The 18,086-nt window shown below is 38.9% G+C and overlaps 1 protein-coding gene across 1 annotated transcript in view; it reads left to right on the plus strand.

Annotated features, from left to right (window-relative positions):
• Positions 1 to 5,088, plus strand: part of LOC126995057 (leucine-rich repeat flightless-interacting protein 2-like) — a 31,455-nt gene extending 26,367 nt beyond the window's left edge. Inside the window, exons 7-8 of the mRNA XM_050854349.1 lie at positions 3,711 to 3,815; positions 4,153 to 5,088. Of these exons, the coding sequence (XP_050710306.1) occupies positions 3,711 to 3,745 (35 nt within the window). The 3' untranslated portion in view covers positions 3,746 to 3,815; positions 4,153 to 5,088. The remainder of the gene's footprint in view (positions 1 to 3,710; positions 3,816 to 4,152) is intronic.
• Positions 5,089 to 18,086: the final 12,998 nt, after the last annotated feature.

Here is an 18,086-nt window from a genome sequence, read left to right on the forward strand (position 1 = left end):
TATGTAAGCCTCTCCTGCAAATGTACAGGCATGTTCAGGGGGTGTTTTTTGCTGTGAGTGTGACTGGCGCTCGCAGCGAGCTTTTAGCACCACCAGCAAGTGGTGCTAGTGCTCGCTCTTTCAACCTCTATCTCAAAAATTATTCATCACAGCTAAAAAACAAAACAAAAAAACATTGGAAAGAGGAGGTCAAAATACATTTATATGTGCATGACGGTCAGCTGTAAGGCAACTACTGAGTAGATCTCTTGATGATGGGGTGCTGGCAGGGCAATATTGCCAACTGCAAAATTTACAACTATTTGGCCAAAATATCAGTCATGTGATAGGTGAAGATATGCAAAAATGCCGCTCTATTGGACAACAACATTCACCAGTTGCTCGTCTGTAGATTTTCTGCGCTAGGCTGATATGATTTTCCACCAAATTTCGTGGAAAACCCATTGAATTGGCAATGCTGTGGGGAGAGAAATAGTGTTGAAACACTCTCATATGCGGCAAATTTGAGTGCTACTGGAGCAAAATATACATATGGTATATATGTATATTTTGTGGTATATATATATATTACAATATGGTGCTGGTCCATACCAAGTCGTGGTTTTGGTCATCTGGCACAGTCTACATTGCTGTGATGTAAAGTCAAACTTAATGGCATTCGCTGAACAAAAAGTTACTCTTGAAAAGTGTTGGAAAGTCAAATTTGATGTAATCAAAATGTCGTAAAGCAGGGTATGACTGTGTATGCATATAAGAAATAAAAATAAAATAAAATGCTTGCATTCCCAATCGACATTCCGGATGCATCAAGGCTGAATTAACTCCAAGTACATAGCTAAAATAAATACTATTCAGCCTCCAATCATCAGTTCTCATTTCCAGTTACTTGAAGTCTAATATCTGTATTCATACGCATTACTGATTTTATTTTCATTATGTAAATTTTGTTTGAACTAGTTGATAAACACCCCACACCTTAGGCACTCGGTCACTGATCTGTAACACACTCGCATCAGGTGCTAGGTAATCAGTTTGATTGGTGTCTTGATATTCCTCTCTTGAAATAGGTCAAGTCATAAGCAGGAGGAAACACATCCGAAGGAAGGCTGTTTTTCCAAAGTTTACCAGTGAAGGGGATGAAAGTATGAAAATGCTGGTTAACTCCTGCACAAAGGATGTGGACAGTACAGGGATGAGCTTGAGTAGAAAGTCATGTGCAGCAGGGCCGCAGAACGGGGGAGGGTTGCAGTTAGCAAGTTCAGAAGAGCAGTCGGCATGAAAATATCGATAGAAGGTAGAATGAGACTTGCAGCTTTCCTTCACCTTCAACATACCTAACTGGGAGTGGCTTATGTTGGTTATTGCTGGTATCTGCCTGCCTACTTAGAGAGAGAGAGAGAGAGAGAGGGGGAGAGAGATTTACATAGATTTACATAGAAAATCAGACCACACAGACCCCATGGTCCAGACTAGGTGGTCTATCCTTAAACCTAAGTGAATCTACACTAATCAGATGGCTCCAAAACATTGCTTTTCTACTCTAGTTAATATTAAGTTCAAGGAAGTGACGGTCAAGCTTGTTTTTAAAGGAGTCAGTCGTGTTACACTGGACCACTGACGGTGGGAGCTTATTCCATTCTCGCTTTTCTAGCGTTGGTAAAGAAAAATTTGGTGCAGTCTGAATTTACTTGTCTACATTTGAGTTTTGTGCCATTGTTCCTCATTCGCAAAGTGTCATCGATCATAAACAATTTTGTTCTGTCTACATTCGTGAAACCATTAGGTATTTTAAAACATTCGATCAGTTTTCCTTGGAGGTGACGTTTCTCAAGAGAGAACATATTAAGGGTAGAAAGCCTTTCTTCGTAGGATTTGTTGCACAAGGAAGGGATCATCTTTGTTGCTAGACGTTGAACATCTTCTAAATTAGCAATGTCCTAAGCATGGTGGGGATACCAAAACGGTACCACATATTCCAAGTGGGGTCGGACTAAACTACTGTACAGTGGAAGTAGTTCATCTTTATTCTTGAATAAAAAGTTTCTTTTAATGAAGCCCAACATTCTGTTCGCTTTATTTGCTGCATCGATGCATTGATGTGAGAATTTGAGGTTTGATGCGATTTTGACCCCCAGGTCCTTAACGCATTGAACGCTTGTGAGTTTAACACCGCGCATTTCGTAATCGAACTTCTTATTTCTTGTTCCAACTTGAAGGACCTGGCACTTGTCTACGTTACAGGGCATCTCCCATCTATCCGACCAAGCTGAAATTTTGTGCAAATCTTCTTGGAGGCTTTGCCTGTCTTCGTCAGTGAGAACCGAGTTACCAATCTTTGTGTCGTCTGCAAATTTACTAATGCGATTATTGAGTCCAACATCCACTTTGTTGATGTAAATAATGAAGAGCACTGGGCCAATAACCGAGCCCTGAGGGACGCCACTAGTGACCGGCACCCACTCTGAGTTAAATCCGTCAATCACCGCTCTTTGTTGTCTGTTGCTCAACCAATTTGACAACACACAGAGAGAGAGAGAGAGAGAGAGAGAAAGAGAAAGAGAAAGAGAGAGAGAGAGAGAGATCTGGACTTTGTTCCTCACCCTCCTTATGTAGGATATTAGAATGATTAGCGAAAGCAATAGACCATGTCTAAAGCTGGATGCCTCAAGAGGTTAAGTATAATTATGTCATGTTATTGTATCCTTGAGGCAGATATGTCTTACAGCAAACAACTGAGTAAATTTGACAGGGGTTAGGAAGCTATAGTCAGATGAAGTAAGGAGGTGCCATGGAGCTGGTTGGTTGGGTGAGTAGCAGGGTGTGTGACACATGTGGGTTTTTGTGAAGCCATGAGTGGTAGCTTGAGTCAACCCTTTACCAAAAATATCTTTATTCCATTGGTATTCAGAGATCAGAAAGGGAGTTAAAAGTTTATGTTATCTATAACAACTAACCTGGAATGATTTGTTAGTCTTGTACTAAGCATAGTCATTCATACTTGGGTAAACTTTTGGCTTGTTTGTTTATTTGCCTTAATCTTATCCACCTTTTTGGTACAGAAGGACTTCATGCTTTCCTTTATTTGATTTTGTTCGTTTGCATTTGTGTTGTTATATGCGTACATGCTTTAGTGTTACTTCAACTGATTTTTTGTGTTATAAAATGATCTTTAATCTGATTATTTTAAATTTCCATTAATATTATTTTTCAGATTTGTATTGAGAAGAGAATTTACATATATTTATTCAGAAACACTTTAGCAAGCTTTCAAAATAATAAGGAAAGTTGCATCAGTCAACAAATGTAGGAGTTTCAGGATAAACAAGTGAATAGCCTTGTACATGTATTGTTTTAGGTATGGGAGAAAGGCATCCCAAGGCCCTGTATATTTTATCAAAGTGAAAGTAGTTGAATGTCTCCCCATATATTTCTGCTGCTCATGCAACTCTATATTTGAAATTATTGAAATGTGATTTTATTTATTTATTTTTATTTATTTATTTATTTTTTTTTTTTTTACAGCTAATATGTTGTAGGGTTCTAAGAATTATTACCCTTGTATTATTCTTGTTTTTTTTTTTTCTTGTGACATTTACATGCACCTTCATATTTCAAACACCTTACCTTAGGAGAGACTTTTCATCAAGCATAATATATGAATGGCAATGATTAAGAAAATTGTTAGTAGTTAATATTTTTGTATCATGCAGGTGGCGAGACTGGACGCTCTCTCAAATCGATATAAAACCCAGTCAGAAGAGTTAGAAAAAAGTGAAGAGGAATTAAAATTAGAGAAAAGGAAACTACAAAGAGAGGTAAGATTCACTGGAAGTTTGGTCTCTAACTTTCCCTTATATTTTATGTCAGAGATTGATAATTCACTTTTCTACTATATGAATCTGGCATTTGATGACATTGATTCTTGCATTCTTTTTCTGTGAAATATTCTGATAGTAGGTATATCAAAAAATATATTTTTAGATTAATTTTATATCAGAATTTTTAAATCTTAGTATTTTTAGCATATTTATCTATGTTATTAATTATGTTTGTGATGTTTCAGGTATTACTTCATAATAAAAAAAAAAATTATTTCAAATTATCAATAACTGATTTAATTATTATTATTATTATTATTATTTTTTTTTTCAGTTAAGAGATGCCCAAAGTAGATTAGAAGAACTGGAAACTACTAATAATCATCTTATAAAAAGGTTTGATAAACTAAAAAATGCAAGATCTAATCTCCTTAAGGATCTTTCTCAAGACCCAGCGTGAGAGGTGGACCAGGGCCCTGGTTTCCCCTCAAAAATATTCTCTGCTGCCAATCTTCAGCTTGTAAGTCGCAATATTTGGTCAGGGTGTTTATGCAACGGGTCCACTACAAGGAATCCCTCTTTGGTGGTATGGAAGGAGTGGGAGTAATTTCTACCTGTGTGTAACTGTAAACATGGTGTTGATCATCGTCAGTCTGTTTGTAAAGAATGTTAGGAGTTTCTCTGCATTGTTAGAGAAAATACTACATATATTTTTTTAAAACAACTTGATGCAGGTCATGATAGCAGGCACTCATGTTTGAACTCTAACCACTAAATAGCATGATTACAAGTTGAAGGCTTGCTGAACACCACAGTTACTACTTAACCACCTCATTGACTGTGATGTTTGTGGTATTGGATACTCGTCTCTCATAAACTATTTTGCAATGAATGCCTTGGTGCCTCTAGCCTTTTACAACTCTTGCAGTTGTCTTACATGAGTGATGAGAGCTGCAAAAATGTCTAGGTAGCACTGCTAATGTTAATTTTCCTAAGCTAAAGCTTTTAATAACCCGCCAAACTCAAGCTGTTGCTGCCAGTGACCAGCCTTAACCCATGCAGTGAGTGTTTTAAATAGGTCACGCCATAAATTTCACTAGGAAGTTTTTACATTATGGCTATAAATAATAAAAGAACGTATTTTGAAAGTGTCGTAGCTTAAAGGTGGTAGACACCAACAGAAAAGAAATCATAATTAAATCTATACAAGAAAGGAGTAGATGCATGCCAAACAGCTACCAAACATTTTAGATCTTATATATATATATATATATATATATATATATATATATATATATATATATATATATATATATATATATATATATATATATATATATATATATATATATATATATATATATATATATATATATATATATATATATATATATATATATATATATTCTCAAGGAAACTTTTGTGCATTTTGGATATACCTATTATAAACAATATGGCAATAAAAGATATAATACTGCTATTTGAAGCTGTCAGCAGCTTAACGATGTGAACACTAACAAGAGAAATCCTGATTGAATCCATACAAGAAAGGAATAGATGTATGCCAAACAGCTACCAAACAATATATATACTCGTGTGTGTGTGTATATATATATATATATATATATATATATATATATATATATATATATATATATATATATATATATATATATATATATATAAGGAAATATTTTTTTGCCTTGGATATTTTATTTATTAGAAATGTTTATTTATAAATTAGCTTGTGGAACTTTTTTATATGGAGTTCTAGGTGTGTTAATTTATATTTCAGATGCTTTCTTATAACCTGTTTTTAGTAATATTCAGGAATTAGCAAAAAATGTTAGTCAGTTTGAATCTTTTTTTCTTTTTTATTTGTGCATCAATTTTTAAATGCTTATCCACTTCCTGTATGGAGTGTTTTGGAACTGTTTGGAAGTGTCTTGAACATTGTGATCCTCATCTTTATCTCTGTCCATAATTATCAATGCCGTGACAAAGTGCACCAAACAACTACTATTAGTTAACAAGGTTGGTTCAGAGGTTTATTTATATTGATGTCCAAATATTTTCTTGTTACTTTGTTGTTGTTGTTTTAGTGAAATGTGTATAGAGAAGCAAGACAGTTGACTGTGGCCATAGCTAGTCCTTATCCCCAAGTGAGCAAAACCTCTACCATGTGCATTATTTATTGTTATATACTTAAGCTGTTTGGGGTTTTGCATTGATATAAATTGATAACACTAATCATTGTTATATCTTATTATAACATCTAAATATATACATTTCTATACTGTTTTGTACATCCATGACCTGCACATTTTACACACCTCAAAATATTTATTCATGAAATCGGTTGCATTCTTTTTAGTTTTGTCCTGCATTTTCCTCACCTAAAGCAGCTGTAGTTTTATATAAAACTTGTTTTGTTTTGATGAATCTAAAATGAAATTTTCTTTTCATATTCTTTATAAAATTTTTGAAGTATAAAATCGCTAAATCAGTGAAATACTGATGATATCTTCAATTTTTTGTGGAATATTTATAATGATTTCCATCATCTATGATGGTTTCACTTCAATATACTTTTTTGTATTTTATATATTGGTCTGAAATTCACAATGCATAAGTTTGAAATTGAGATTTTGGCTTGCTTTCAGTAGGGTATGTGTTTTGATTCAACTTTACAAGTGGTGCTCCAGACACCACTGAGTCATCCTTCCTGTTCTCTCTGTAAGTTTCTTGTTATCCTCATCTCTTGTGTGGCATTATCTTAAGAGTTTGACTAAAAACATTTTTGTTCTGTTTCCAGAAATAGACCATCCAGTTTTGTCACTCTTGTAATTATGGGATTTTTTGGAAGCCCTGTTTTTATCTCTGGTATTTTTCTGGTTTGTGCCTAATATCACTAGTTATATAGAGATATCTTGTCATCACATGAAATATTAGTATCAAATGCTTGTCTCTAGAGAAAGGTTTAAATTTTGTTATGGCTGATTGAAATTTGTATGCCAAAGGTTTTCCCCACCCAGGTACTAACATAATAGGACAGCATGAGGCACTCAGAGCAACACACTGCATATTGTCAGGAATTACATTTCAGGTTACTTTTAGGTAATGTAAAGAGCTGGCATCAAACATGGTGTATAAGAAAAGTGAGGTATTCAAATTCCAAGAGGGAATTTTAGCTTAGTTGAGAAAATGTTTACACACACACACACACACACACACACTGATAAGACCAAAGCTTGAATATGCTGCAGTTGTATGGTCGCCTCACAAAAAGAAGGATATCAGAAAGCTGGGAAGGATACTGAGAATTGCAACTAAAATGGTCCCAGAACTCTCGACTATGACGTATGATGACAGACTGAAGATGGACTTGACGACACTGGAACAAAAAAGAGAGAGAGGAGATCTGATCATGCTGTATAAGTTGGTAAATAAGTTTGATGAGGTGGATAGAGATGATCTCTTCTTAACTGAGACTGCAGGGGCTGAGAGGACATAGGAAGAAACTTAATAAAGGAACCTGTTTGAGTGACTTAAAAAAGTATAGTTTTACACGCAGAAGTGTTAACACATGGAACGGCTTGCAGGAAGAGGTGGTGGAGGCGAACAGTGTCCAACAAATGAAGGAAAGGCTGGATAAATGTAGATATGGAGACGGGACTATTAAAGCTTAGCTCGGACCTGGTAGACTACAAATAGGTAAATACACACACACACACCTAACAGTGCAGTGGTTAGCACGCTCGCCTCACGACCAAGAGGTCCTGGGCAGAGTGGAGACGGACGGGCAGTCTACTTTTATCCATGTCCCCTGTTCGCCCAGTAGTGAATGAGTACTGGGTGTTAGCCAGGAGTTGTTTCTTGCCTCCTGGGTGTGTGTAGGTGTGGGGTTTCAGCTGAACCCAAGGATCTGTCACTCGTGAGCTCCATGACGTTACTGGCAGGCAATCAAGAGTCTAGCACATGATTAGACACTGGTGAATTACACACACACACACACACACACACACACTATTCTCTGGCTCAAATTCAAAGTGAATACAAGGCATTGTCTTCACTCGTGATGAAATGGACCAGCCCCATAAGTTTCCTTTCACCATACAGGGTTGAATGAAACTCATACCTAGAGCTTTTAGTATAGCAGTGAAAGATGTGTTTTGAAAGATTTCATATGCAAATATGAGCTTCTGTACAGTTTGTTAATAAAAGGTTGAATTTTTACTAAACCAAAACCTATATATTGCATAATCAAATCTGTTTAGGGCCTTCTTTCCTAAATAATTTCAGAATTAGCTCTTGAACATTGAAGTACTACTTTTGTCTTCCAGTAATTTTCATATATTTTCAATGAGACAGCTAATCAGATACAATTTAATAACTTGAACTTTTCACAATTTAGGAACTTTAACACTTTATTGTGTGTTAAAAGTAGCCAGGACTGGAATGCATTGCCAGTCACAGGTGTTCAGTGAGGTGTGTAGGGTCTGAAACACAAATATGTTTATATATGCTGTTCTCAGTCATAGTGCACATGATTTTCTTCATTTGACATTTAAACATACCAGTTTTGATAAGGAATTCAGTTTTCTACATCTGGCATCTGTATGAACAGTTCAGTGGTACACAAGGTTGTCATAGCCCTTAAGAGAAACTCTCTGAGACAATCATCGTCACACTACTATACTGTTTCTTCACGGCACTGGCTGAGCTCAATCATTATGGAAACTGCTACTATCTCAGGAGACTGAATTCTTAGGATCTTGCATAATGTACAGTGCTTTACAGTAAATAATAAGTAGTGCACAATTTGATTTGCCCTAGAGTATCATGATTTTTACATTTCTACATTTTGTATGTAGAAGCTGTTTGAAGTTGATTGATTTTAGTGGAATATCCAGTAATAGTGTAATGAAATGTGTTTTGATATAGAAATGCCTATTTCAAATTGAAATACATGGCAGTGTTCTGCCATTGGCTAAGGCAGTAGGAGGGAGGAGATATTTATATTCCGTCACATTGTAATACAGTTATTCTTCGTTACAGTTGAAGGATCTATTTATGTATAATTTAGGGGAGGTAATGCCTGCCAGTTTAAATTTTGTGATAGCAAGGCTCAAGAAGAAGCAATGTTCGTCCACACTGCCTCAGCTGAAGGGGGTGTAGAATGCTTCATGAGCTGTCCACTCTATAGTAAGGTGCTTCAGATTGGTGAAAACAGCTGTTTTCAAGATTTATATAAAGGTTGATCAGCAGACCTGATTCAGTATTTGGCTTTATGTATAAATTTGTGAAGTGCTTGTCCTGTACAGAGTTGAAGGTGTAAATAATGCTCCATATTTCATCTCTTGTAAAAATAAATTAATACTGACTGAATCATAGTTTGTAATATCCTCTCTCACACACACACACACACACACACACACACACACACACACACACACACACACACACAGACACATATACGGAAGAGTGTAATAATATTTGGTATGAAGGAAAATAATGTAATGTACAGACCAAGAAGGGAAAAGGAAGAACTGAAATCAGTAAAAGATTTACTAAAGAACTTAATTGATGAAGAACTGCAAAACCTTGAAGAGGAGGTGGAAGAAATCTATAGGATGGGTCCCTACATAGAAGGAAAAACAAGGCCAGTTAAATTAAGATTAAGATCGCAGAAGGCAACAGAGGAAATTTTGTACAGGACAACTAAATTAAGGGAAATAGAAGAATGTAAGGAAATATATATAAGAAAAATAGAAATGAAGAGGAAAGGAAGAAATTGAATGAACTTCTAGCAGAGGCAAAAGAGAGGAATAATGCAAGATCTGAAGTGGAAAAAGAGGTAATTTTTCGGAGAGTTCTTGGAGATCGAGTAAAGTAAATAAGGGAAAAGCCAAAAAAGAACAGAACCTAGACAAGATTGTAACTAATACGGGGTTAAGTGTGATGTATATGAATGTAGACGGGATAATATCTAGTACACTGGAAGTACAAGACTACTTAATGGAAAAAGACCCCAAGGTTGTATGGTTAACAGAAACAAAGCTGAATGAGGTCATTCAAATAGTGTTTGATAATAATTACAATGTATGGAGGAAGGATAGAAAGGGTAAGGTGGTGGAGGAGTGATGATAATGACGTGGAAGGAGTTATTAGTGAAGTCAGTAGTATATGGAGAAGGAAAGGCAGAAATAGTGAGTGTTAATCTGGAGAACAAAAACAGAGAAATGATGACGATAATAACAACGTATGTACCACCAAGAACAAACTCGTGGAACAGGGAAGAATATGAGACCATGATTGAAGATACCATCCAGAGTTTGAGTAGGTTACTCAAAGCTAACAAAAGTCTTGTTAGTTGGAGATTTTAACTGTAAGGTGGTAAATTGGGAAATATTTGAAAGTGGAGGTGGTGAAACAGCATGGGGGTAAAGATTTTTAAGATTGACAATGGAAAACTCGATGATGCAATGGGTGAATGAAAACACGAGATACAGATGTGACGACGAACCGGTGAGACTAGACTGGTGTTAACAAAGGGAATGCACTTGTTGAATGAATTAAGGTATGGATGCTCCCTGGGAAAGAGTGATCACGTGATAACAGAGATGGAAACAGAGGAGTAAGGAAGTGAGGGGGATGAATCATATAAAAGCAGGTTAAACTATAGGAAGGCAGACATGGAAAATCTCAGGAAATACTATGGAGAGCCAGACTGGGAAGAGTTAATGAGAACAAGAGAGGTGCAAGAAAAGTATGATATTTTTATGGAGGCGTATAAATCAGGAGTTATGAAATATGTACCAGAATATAAACCCAAAGAAAAAGGAAAAAAGGATAGGTTTAATGCAATGGTTTAATACATTTAAAGGATTGGTTTAATGCAATGGTTTAATATGCCTCCGTGGTCTAGTGGTTAGTGTGCCTGGCTTCTACTCCGCGGGCCTGGGTTCGAATCCTGGCCCGGGCAGTCGGCATGCAGCTCACCCAGCTGTTCATCCTCCCTCTTGGGCTGGTCAATAAATGAGTATCTGGGGAAACCTGGGGAAGGTAAACTGTGGTAACCCAGACAACACACTGGCCCTGTGTCCCGGCGTAATGGGCTCCCTCCCACCACAGGCTCAAGGGTCAATGTTACGGAGATCAGCACCGAGGCCAGGCGCTGCTGCAGCATATGCCCCCAACTTTACCTTTACCTTAATGGAAGATGTGCTAAGGCAAAAGAAAAAAAAGAAAAATTGTGGAAGAGATTGAAAAGAAATAAAAACCAAAGGAATAAAGAAGATTTTATGATAGCGAGAAATGAATACGTGAAAATAAGGAGAGAAGAAGAGAAAGGATATGAAAAGGATATTGTCGAAAAGTGCAAGGAAGAACCTAAACTGTTTTATAGATTCACAAATGAAAAAATCAAACCAAGGGAAAGAATAGAAAGATTGAGTGATGGGAATATGATAATTGAAGAGCCTAAAGACATGACTGAGCTACTAAACAAAAGGTTCCAGCAAGTTTTTACAAAAGAATTACAATTCAACGAACCACAAGATAATAAGATAAATGTTCATATGGAAGAAGTCATAGTAACTAAAGAGGAGATATATAAAATGATGGAGGAGCTGGAAGAGAGGAAAGCAGTTGGACTGGATGGAGTCTCAGGTTATTTACTGAAAGAATGCAGAAATCAGCTGGTTGGACCGGTATATGATATCATAAAATGCTCAATAACAACTGGTAAAGCACCAATTAAAAAAAGGAGTGGCGGAGGGCTGAAGTGGTCCCTATATACAAAAGTGGAAAAAAAGAAGAACCCCTGAACTACAGACCTGTATCACTGACCAGTGTAGTATGTAAAATATGTGAGAAAGTGATAAAGAAACAATGGACGAGATTTCTAGAAGAGCATAATATAATCACAAGTGAGCAATATGGCTTTAGAAAAGGGCGCTCATGTGTAACAAACTTACTGAGCCTTTACTTAAGAGTGACAGACATAATACAGGGGAGGGACGGATGGGTTGATTGCGTTTACTCGGACCTGAAGAAGGCGTTCAACAAAGTCCCACATACAAGACTGCTATGGAAGCTGGAGAATAAAGGAGGATTGAAAGGGAAAATGAAGAACTGGATGGAAAGTTACTAAAGGGGAAGAGAGATGAGAACAGTGATAAAGGACATGAAATCGGAATGGAGAATTGTAGAGAGTGGAGTGCATCAAGGATCGGTATTGGCACCCTTACTTTTCCTAGTATATGTAAACGATATGTCAGAGAAAGTAAACAGTTATATGAGCCTGTTTGCAGACGATGCAAAACTGCAATTAAAGACATATAAGAAACAGTAAAGACTGAAATTCTGCAAGATGACTTGAACAAGATTTGGGAAAGGAGTATGAAATGGAAGATGGAATTCATTGTGAAGAAATGTCATGTAGCTAATGGAAATGGGAAAGAGTGAAGGGAGACCAAAATTGACATATAGAAGGGGAGATGGAGAAATATTAAAGAAAGTTCAAGAAGAGAGAGATCTAGGAGTGACAATATAAGATAATCAACAGCCTGAGAGTCATGTTAATAGGATATTCGGTGATATGTATAAAATGGTGAGAAATATAGGATTAGCATTCCACTACATGGATAAGGATATGATGAAAAAGTTAATAACCACTTTGATTAGACCAAAATTGGAATATGCGGAGGCGGTGTGGTCTCCCCATAAGAAGAAACACACACAAAAAAACAAAAAAAATAGAAAGAATACAAAGGATGGCAACAAATATGGTTCCAGAACTGGAGGGATTGACATATGAAGAAAGACTAAAGGAAATGGACCTACCAACACTGGAACAAAGAAGAGAAAGGGGAGACCTAATACAAATTTATAAATTATTGAGTAAAATGGAAGAAGTAGACAATGAGGAGTTACTACTAAGAGAAGGAAGAAACGTCAGCAACACAAGAGGACACAGTAAAAAAATGAGGAAGGGGAGATGTTTGAGAGACATAAAGAAATATAGCTTCCCGCAGAGAAATATAGAGGTTTGGAACAAACTAATTTTTTTTAAGTGAGGGTGTAGTATCGGCGAAGTGTCCAAAACTTTAAGGAAAAGTTGGACAAATACAGATACGGAGATGGGACCACACGAGCGTAAGCCCAGGCCCCGTAAATCTACAACTAGGTAAAACTAGGTAAATACACACACACACACACTCTAATAACCAAGGAGACTGATGACTCAGTCGGTAGAGTGCTGCGCAGCCAGACTTCACGGCCTGACGGGCGACGGTTCGAGCCCCGATCAGGCCGTTTTTTCCGCTGACTGAATTAAGAGTGGTTACTGTCTACTCTTGAGCAAGAGGGATGGGGTGTGTGGTGTGTGAGGTACTGGCAATACCCAGAGACCAACTAATGAGCCTTGCTCTAATCGGGAGGGTACTTCCTGGCGATTGCGAGTCCAACTTGTGATCAGGCCATGGGGAAATACACACACACACACACACATACACACACACAACTTGTCAAAGAGACAGGCCAGTCTCTTTGACAAGTGTGGTAGCGAAGATCTGTGAAAAGTTGATCAAAAATAAATGGATGGACTACCTAGAGACAGATAGGCAGACAAACAGTGAGGCTTTAGAGGAGGTAGAGACCTTGTACAACAAACTTGATGTGCTTTTACTTATGAGTGATAGACATGGTACAGGAAAGGGAAGGTTGGGCTGATGGAATTTATTTAGACCTACAGAAAACATTCGATAAGGTGCCACATAGAGTGCACCTTATCGACTGGAGGACTGGGAGGAGGACTTTTGAGGTGGATGAAGGATTTTTTGGAAAAGGAAATGAGGACGGTGATCAGGGGTATGAGGTCCTCATGGGGGAAAGTAAACTGTGGAATCCCACTCTTCCTGAGCGGTTGGACGCTGTCTGGCTCTACTCCATTCTACTCTGTCTTCTGCCTGATGTTCATCCAATCCCATCAATGCCAAGTCTTCCTGTATACACCTTCTCCACGTTTTCCTAGGTCTACCAACTGGTCTCCTTCCTTCTACCTCTAAATCTCTCCACAGCTCCCAGCACTGCTCTCTTTACATGTCCAAACCATCGGAGTCTTTCCCTTCTGAGCATTGTTTCCAGCTCCTCTATCCATATCTGTTAGCTACATCTGCACTGGACACCCTGTCTTGCCACCTGATCCCCTCCATATACTTCAGCATTCTGCGATCACTTGGTCTCAATACCTCCATCAATTTTCTAGTTAGAGCCCATGTTCCTGCTCCATACAACATCACTGATCTAATACACGCTTGGTACACCCCTGCTCTCTGAATAAGGTTATCGAGCTCAGATTGTCAAGTTTGCAAAGCCATACAGAGTTAGCGCAAGAATGTAAAGTTTTGTTGGGAGAAGAGAGGATGAAGGAAGTAATTGAGATGGGTAGGTGGACAGTTAATTATATATGCACTGAGGGAAAGAGCAGTAAAAGACAGACAGGTAAAAGGTGCTTTGGAGAGTCATTAAAGGAAGTTAGGAATAAGAATAAATATGACCCTCCCGACTCTTATCAAATGCATCAGATAACGTGGACGTAGGTTGTGGTGCTGCCTGCAATCACGAATACGCCCAGTGGAAATGAGCCATATAAGAGGAGCATTTGGTGTGACAGGATGGGTGGGATGGGAAAAAGTATTGAAAGTATGGCTGAGAAGATCGTTGTGTGTGTGTAACAGCGAATTTCGGACCTTACACACCCTCATTTGACAAGGCTTTCAAAGAGGTTGTGTATAAGTATTTCCATGGGTAGTTTCTTGAGCCTAGTGATTGTTTAGCTACTTCTGTACCATGAACGGGAATTAAAACTCTTGAAAACGCAACTACACTCTTGATAAGAATGAATGAAGATGGCTTCGTGAGGTAAATGTATGACGGAAGGAATGGAGGGAGTGGGTGTGAGGGGGAGACTGCCAGTGAAATGAATCAATAGAGTGGGCTATTAATGAAGAGAGAGAGAGAGAGAGAGAGAGAGAGAGAGAGAGAGAGAGAGAGAGAGAGAGAGAGAGAGAGAGAGAGGGGGAGAGGGAACCGGAAAAGAGAGGGAATTATGTCCTACGCGGATTTACAAAGGAAAAGAAAGAAAATTAGGGGTGATGAGAATGAAAGGAGAAATATGCGACCAGGGAAATGTGAATGAGAAAAAAAAAAAAAGAGGTGAGCGAAGGGAAAGGAAGGGGAGGAGGTAAGAACGAGGGGAGAGACAGCCCCAGCAAATTGAGAACAAAATCAATAAATTTCCGTAGTTAGTCTAGGAAGGAATGTCAAAGAAGGGCGCAGCACATAAACAATACAGCAAGTTTGTAAGCTCCCCAACCAAACACAAAATACGACGGAATTCCTTAAATGTAGCTGGTGTATGGCGTTGATATAAAAAGGAGGGGGGAATTTTAGGAAACTACACAGGCAATCTCTTTATTAGTATCTGGTATTGGGGGTTAACTTCCCTGAACTACTGCAATGCACCTCGTCATAAAATAATAAAAACAGAAAACGGAGCCAGAGGTGAGCGTAGCAGTGAGTCAGACGCGAGTAGAGCCACGGGAGCCACAGCCTGTGCGAGCGTGCGGCGTGTGCAGCAGCAGGCAGTGCCGCTCGCAGTCAAACGGTTCACTCAGTTGACGCCTGTCCGTGAAGGGGTGGGGACGCGTGACCGGCCTGGGAAACGTACAATCAGAATACATGAAAGCATTTCCTCGTAAAGACATCAGTGCTTGAGATTAGTAACTTTCACCGTTTTGAGATGCGTAGATAATAATTGCTAGAGAGCTGTCATCACTCGGCTGGATGTCTCGTGGTGGTGGCGGTGGGGAGTGAGTGAGTGAGCTGCCTTTCCAGTGCTTCTTGCCTCCAAGTGAAACAGATAAAAGGAAAGAGATCAAGATAATGATGTGACCCACAGGACATGCCACGGGGTAGAAAAAGGTGAGATTTGGTGTGTGTGTGTGTGTGTGTGTGTGTGTGTGTGTGTGTGTGTGTGTGTGTGTTGATTGTATTTGTGTATTCATAATATTAATTCGTTGAGCTGTGGTTCCTTGCGTAAATAAGGAATAGGAGAGGTGGGAATTTAGTCATCATATACCTTGTTAGCACAGATTCTTATCGTGTTTAGTATAGGCTACTGAACGAATCACGAATCAAGTATATCCACGTTTAGTTTAACTTTAGACACATGACTGGTTGATAAACTTCTGATAACACACACAGCTAATACATAATCATTAAACACACACACACACACACACACACACACACACACACACACTTCATTAAGGTCGTGCCGGCCTGAGTGGGTGTCTAAACGTAACCAGAATTTTCCACCCTGTATTGTTTACCTGTGGATACCGACACCACTAGTCCATTAGCAGGTATTCCCATATCCCCCTCCGCTCCTTCTTACCTCATCACGCACGGCTCCACTTAGTCTCTCTCTCTCTCTCTCTCTCTCTCTCTCTCTCTCTCTCTCTCTCTCTCTACGTGTTACGAGGATTGGAATCGATCTGTATTTTCTGTACTATCCTCTTTCCTCATTACAATTAGACTGCGTACCTGTCGCGTACGTATGGGTGTGTGCGTGCTCTCAAATGTAATTTTTTAATGTGTGTATATTATGGCCATTGTTTTTTTTTATTTTTTATATTTTTTACGGCAAGGGAGACAGCTCAAGGGCCCCCCAAAAATGCAAAAAAAAACCCCGCTAGGCGCTGCTCCAATAAAAATAAACAGAACTAAAGGTCAAAAGAGAGCTTAGGACTTCTCTAGAAAGAGGTCAAGTCATAGGACCGCTTTCACAGTCGTTTTGTTTGTTTTGATCGTTACCAATGGCGGCGGTCGACGCTATAGTTTTCCACGTGAAACTGGCCTATGGGGTTGTGGTGGCTGCAGAGGAAGCGAGAGGTGTTGAGAGTGTGTGCCAATGTGGGGGGCTAGGCTAACCCCGCAGCCGCCACTACCCCATCGGCCAGTTTTACGTGGAATTACTATAGCGGCGATCGCCGCCATTGGTAACGATCAAAACAAACAGTGACTGTGAAAGCGGCCCAATAGACAGGAGGAAATACAGACAAAAGAAGGCTGTTCTAGAGTTTACCAGCAGCAAGGATAAAAGAATAAAGATGCTGGTTAACTCTTGCATAAAGGATTTGGACAGTTTAGGGTGAGCAAGAGTAGAAAGTCGAGTGCAGCGGGGCCGCGGGAGGTGGGAGGGCATACAGTTAGCAAGTTCAGAAGAGCAGTCAGCATGAAAATATCGGTAGAAGATAGAAAGAGATGCAACATTGAGGCGCGATTTAAGAGGTAGTAGACTGTCTGTAAGAGGAGGGGAGTTGATGAGACGAAGAGCCTGTAGGGCCACCCCACTTTCACAGTTCGCCAAGATGTGTTAGTAAGCCTTCAAACCAATACAAAAAAATTCTAAAACTCCCTTTGTAGTGTTCTGCATTCATATTTAATTTGAGAAAATCATACGGGAAGTCTCTCGTGGATCTCTGGTCTTGCATCGAAAACCTAACCATTATGGAGTATAGGAGATTAAATAGTTTGGTTTGGGCGATTGCAAAGCCACTGTGTTGGCTGTCCAGGTGAGCTGTGTGTGTGGAGCCTCCCCACACATGAGATGCATACTCCATACGAGGGCGGACAGCATCTGTGCGGGGGAAAACTGGCGGACACGATACAGAAGGAAACTGATTTAGTAAGAGAGGAGAAGTGAAGTTTCAAGTAAAGATATTGAGTTAAGGATAGCCCGAGGATGTTTAGTGTTGAGGAAGGTGACAGCTGAGTGTTGTCGAAGAATAGGGGATAGGTGTTTGGGAGATTGTGTTGAGTTGATAGGTGGAGAAATTGAGTTTTTAATGAGCTGAAGGACACCAGGTTCCTCCTACCCCAATCAGAAATGATAGCAAGGTCAGAGGTTAAGCGTTTTGCAGCGTCCAGTCTGGAGTCTTTTAATTCCTGTTAGGAGGGTCTTCTGCTGTTGAAAGAGGTTGAATAGATAATGTAGTCATCAGCGCAGGAGTGGATAGGAAAGTTTGCTGCCGATTTGATCTTTTCATTATTCTTTTCCGTCCCTGTTTATTTCATATAATTAGTAATAAAACTACTCTTGTCACTCCTCATTTAGCCCCACCCGTCTCTCTCTCTCTCTCTCTCTCTCTCTCTCTCTCTCTCTCTCTCTCTCTCTGCTAACATCATCTTTAAAGCTTC

This window comes from Eriocheir sinensis, unplaced genomic scaffold, assembly GCF_024679095.1.
Source record: "Eriocheir sinensis breed Jianghai 21 unplaced genomic scaffold, ASM2467909v1 Scaffold97, whole genome shotgun sequence".
Taxonomy (NCBI): domain Eukaryota; kingdom Metazoa; phylum Arthropoda; class Malacostraca; order Decapoda; family Varunidae; genus Eriocheir; species Eriocheir sinensis.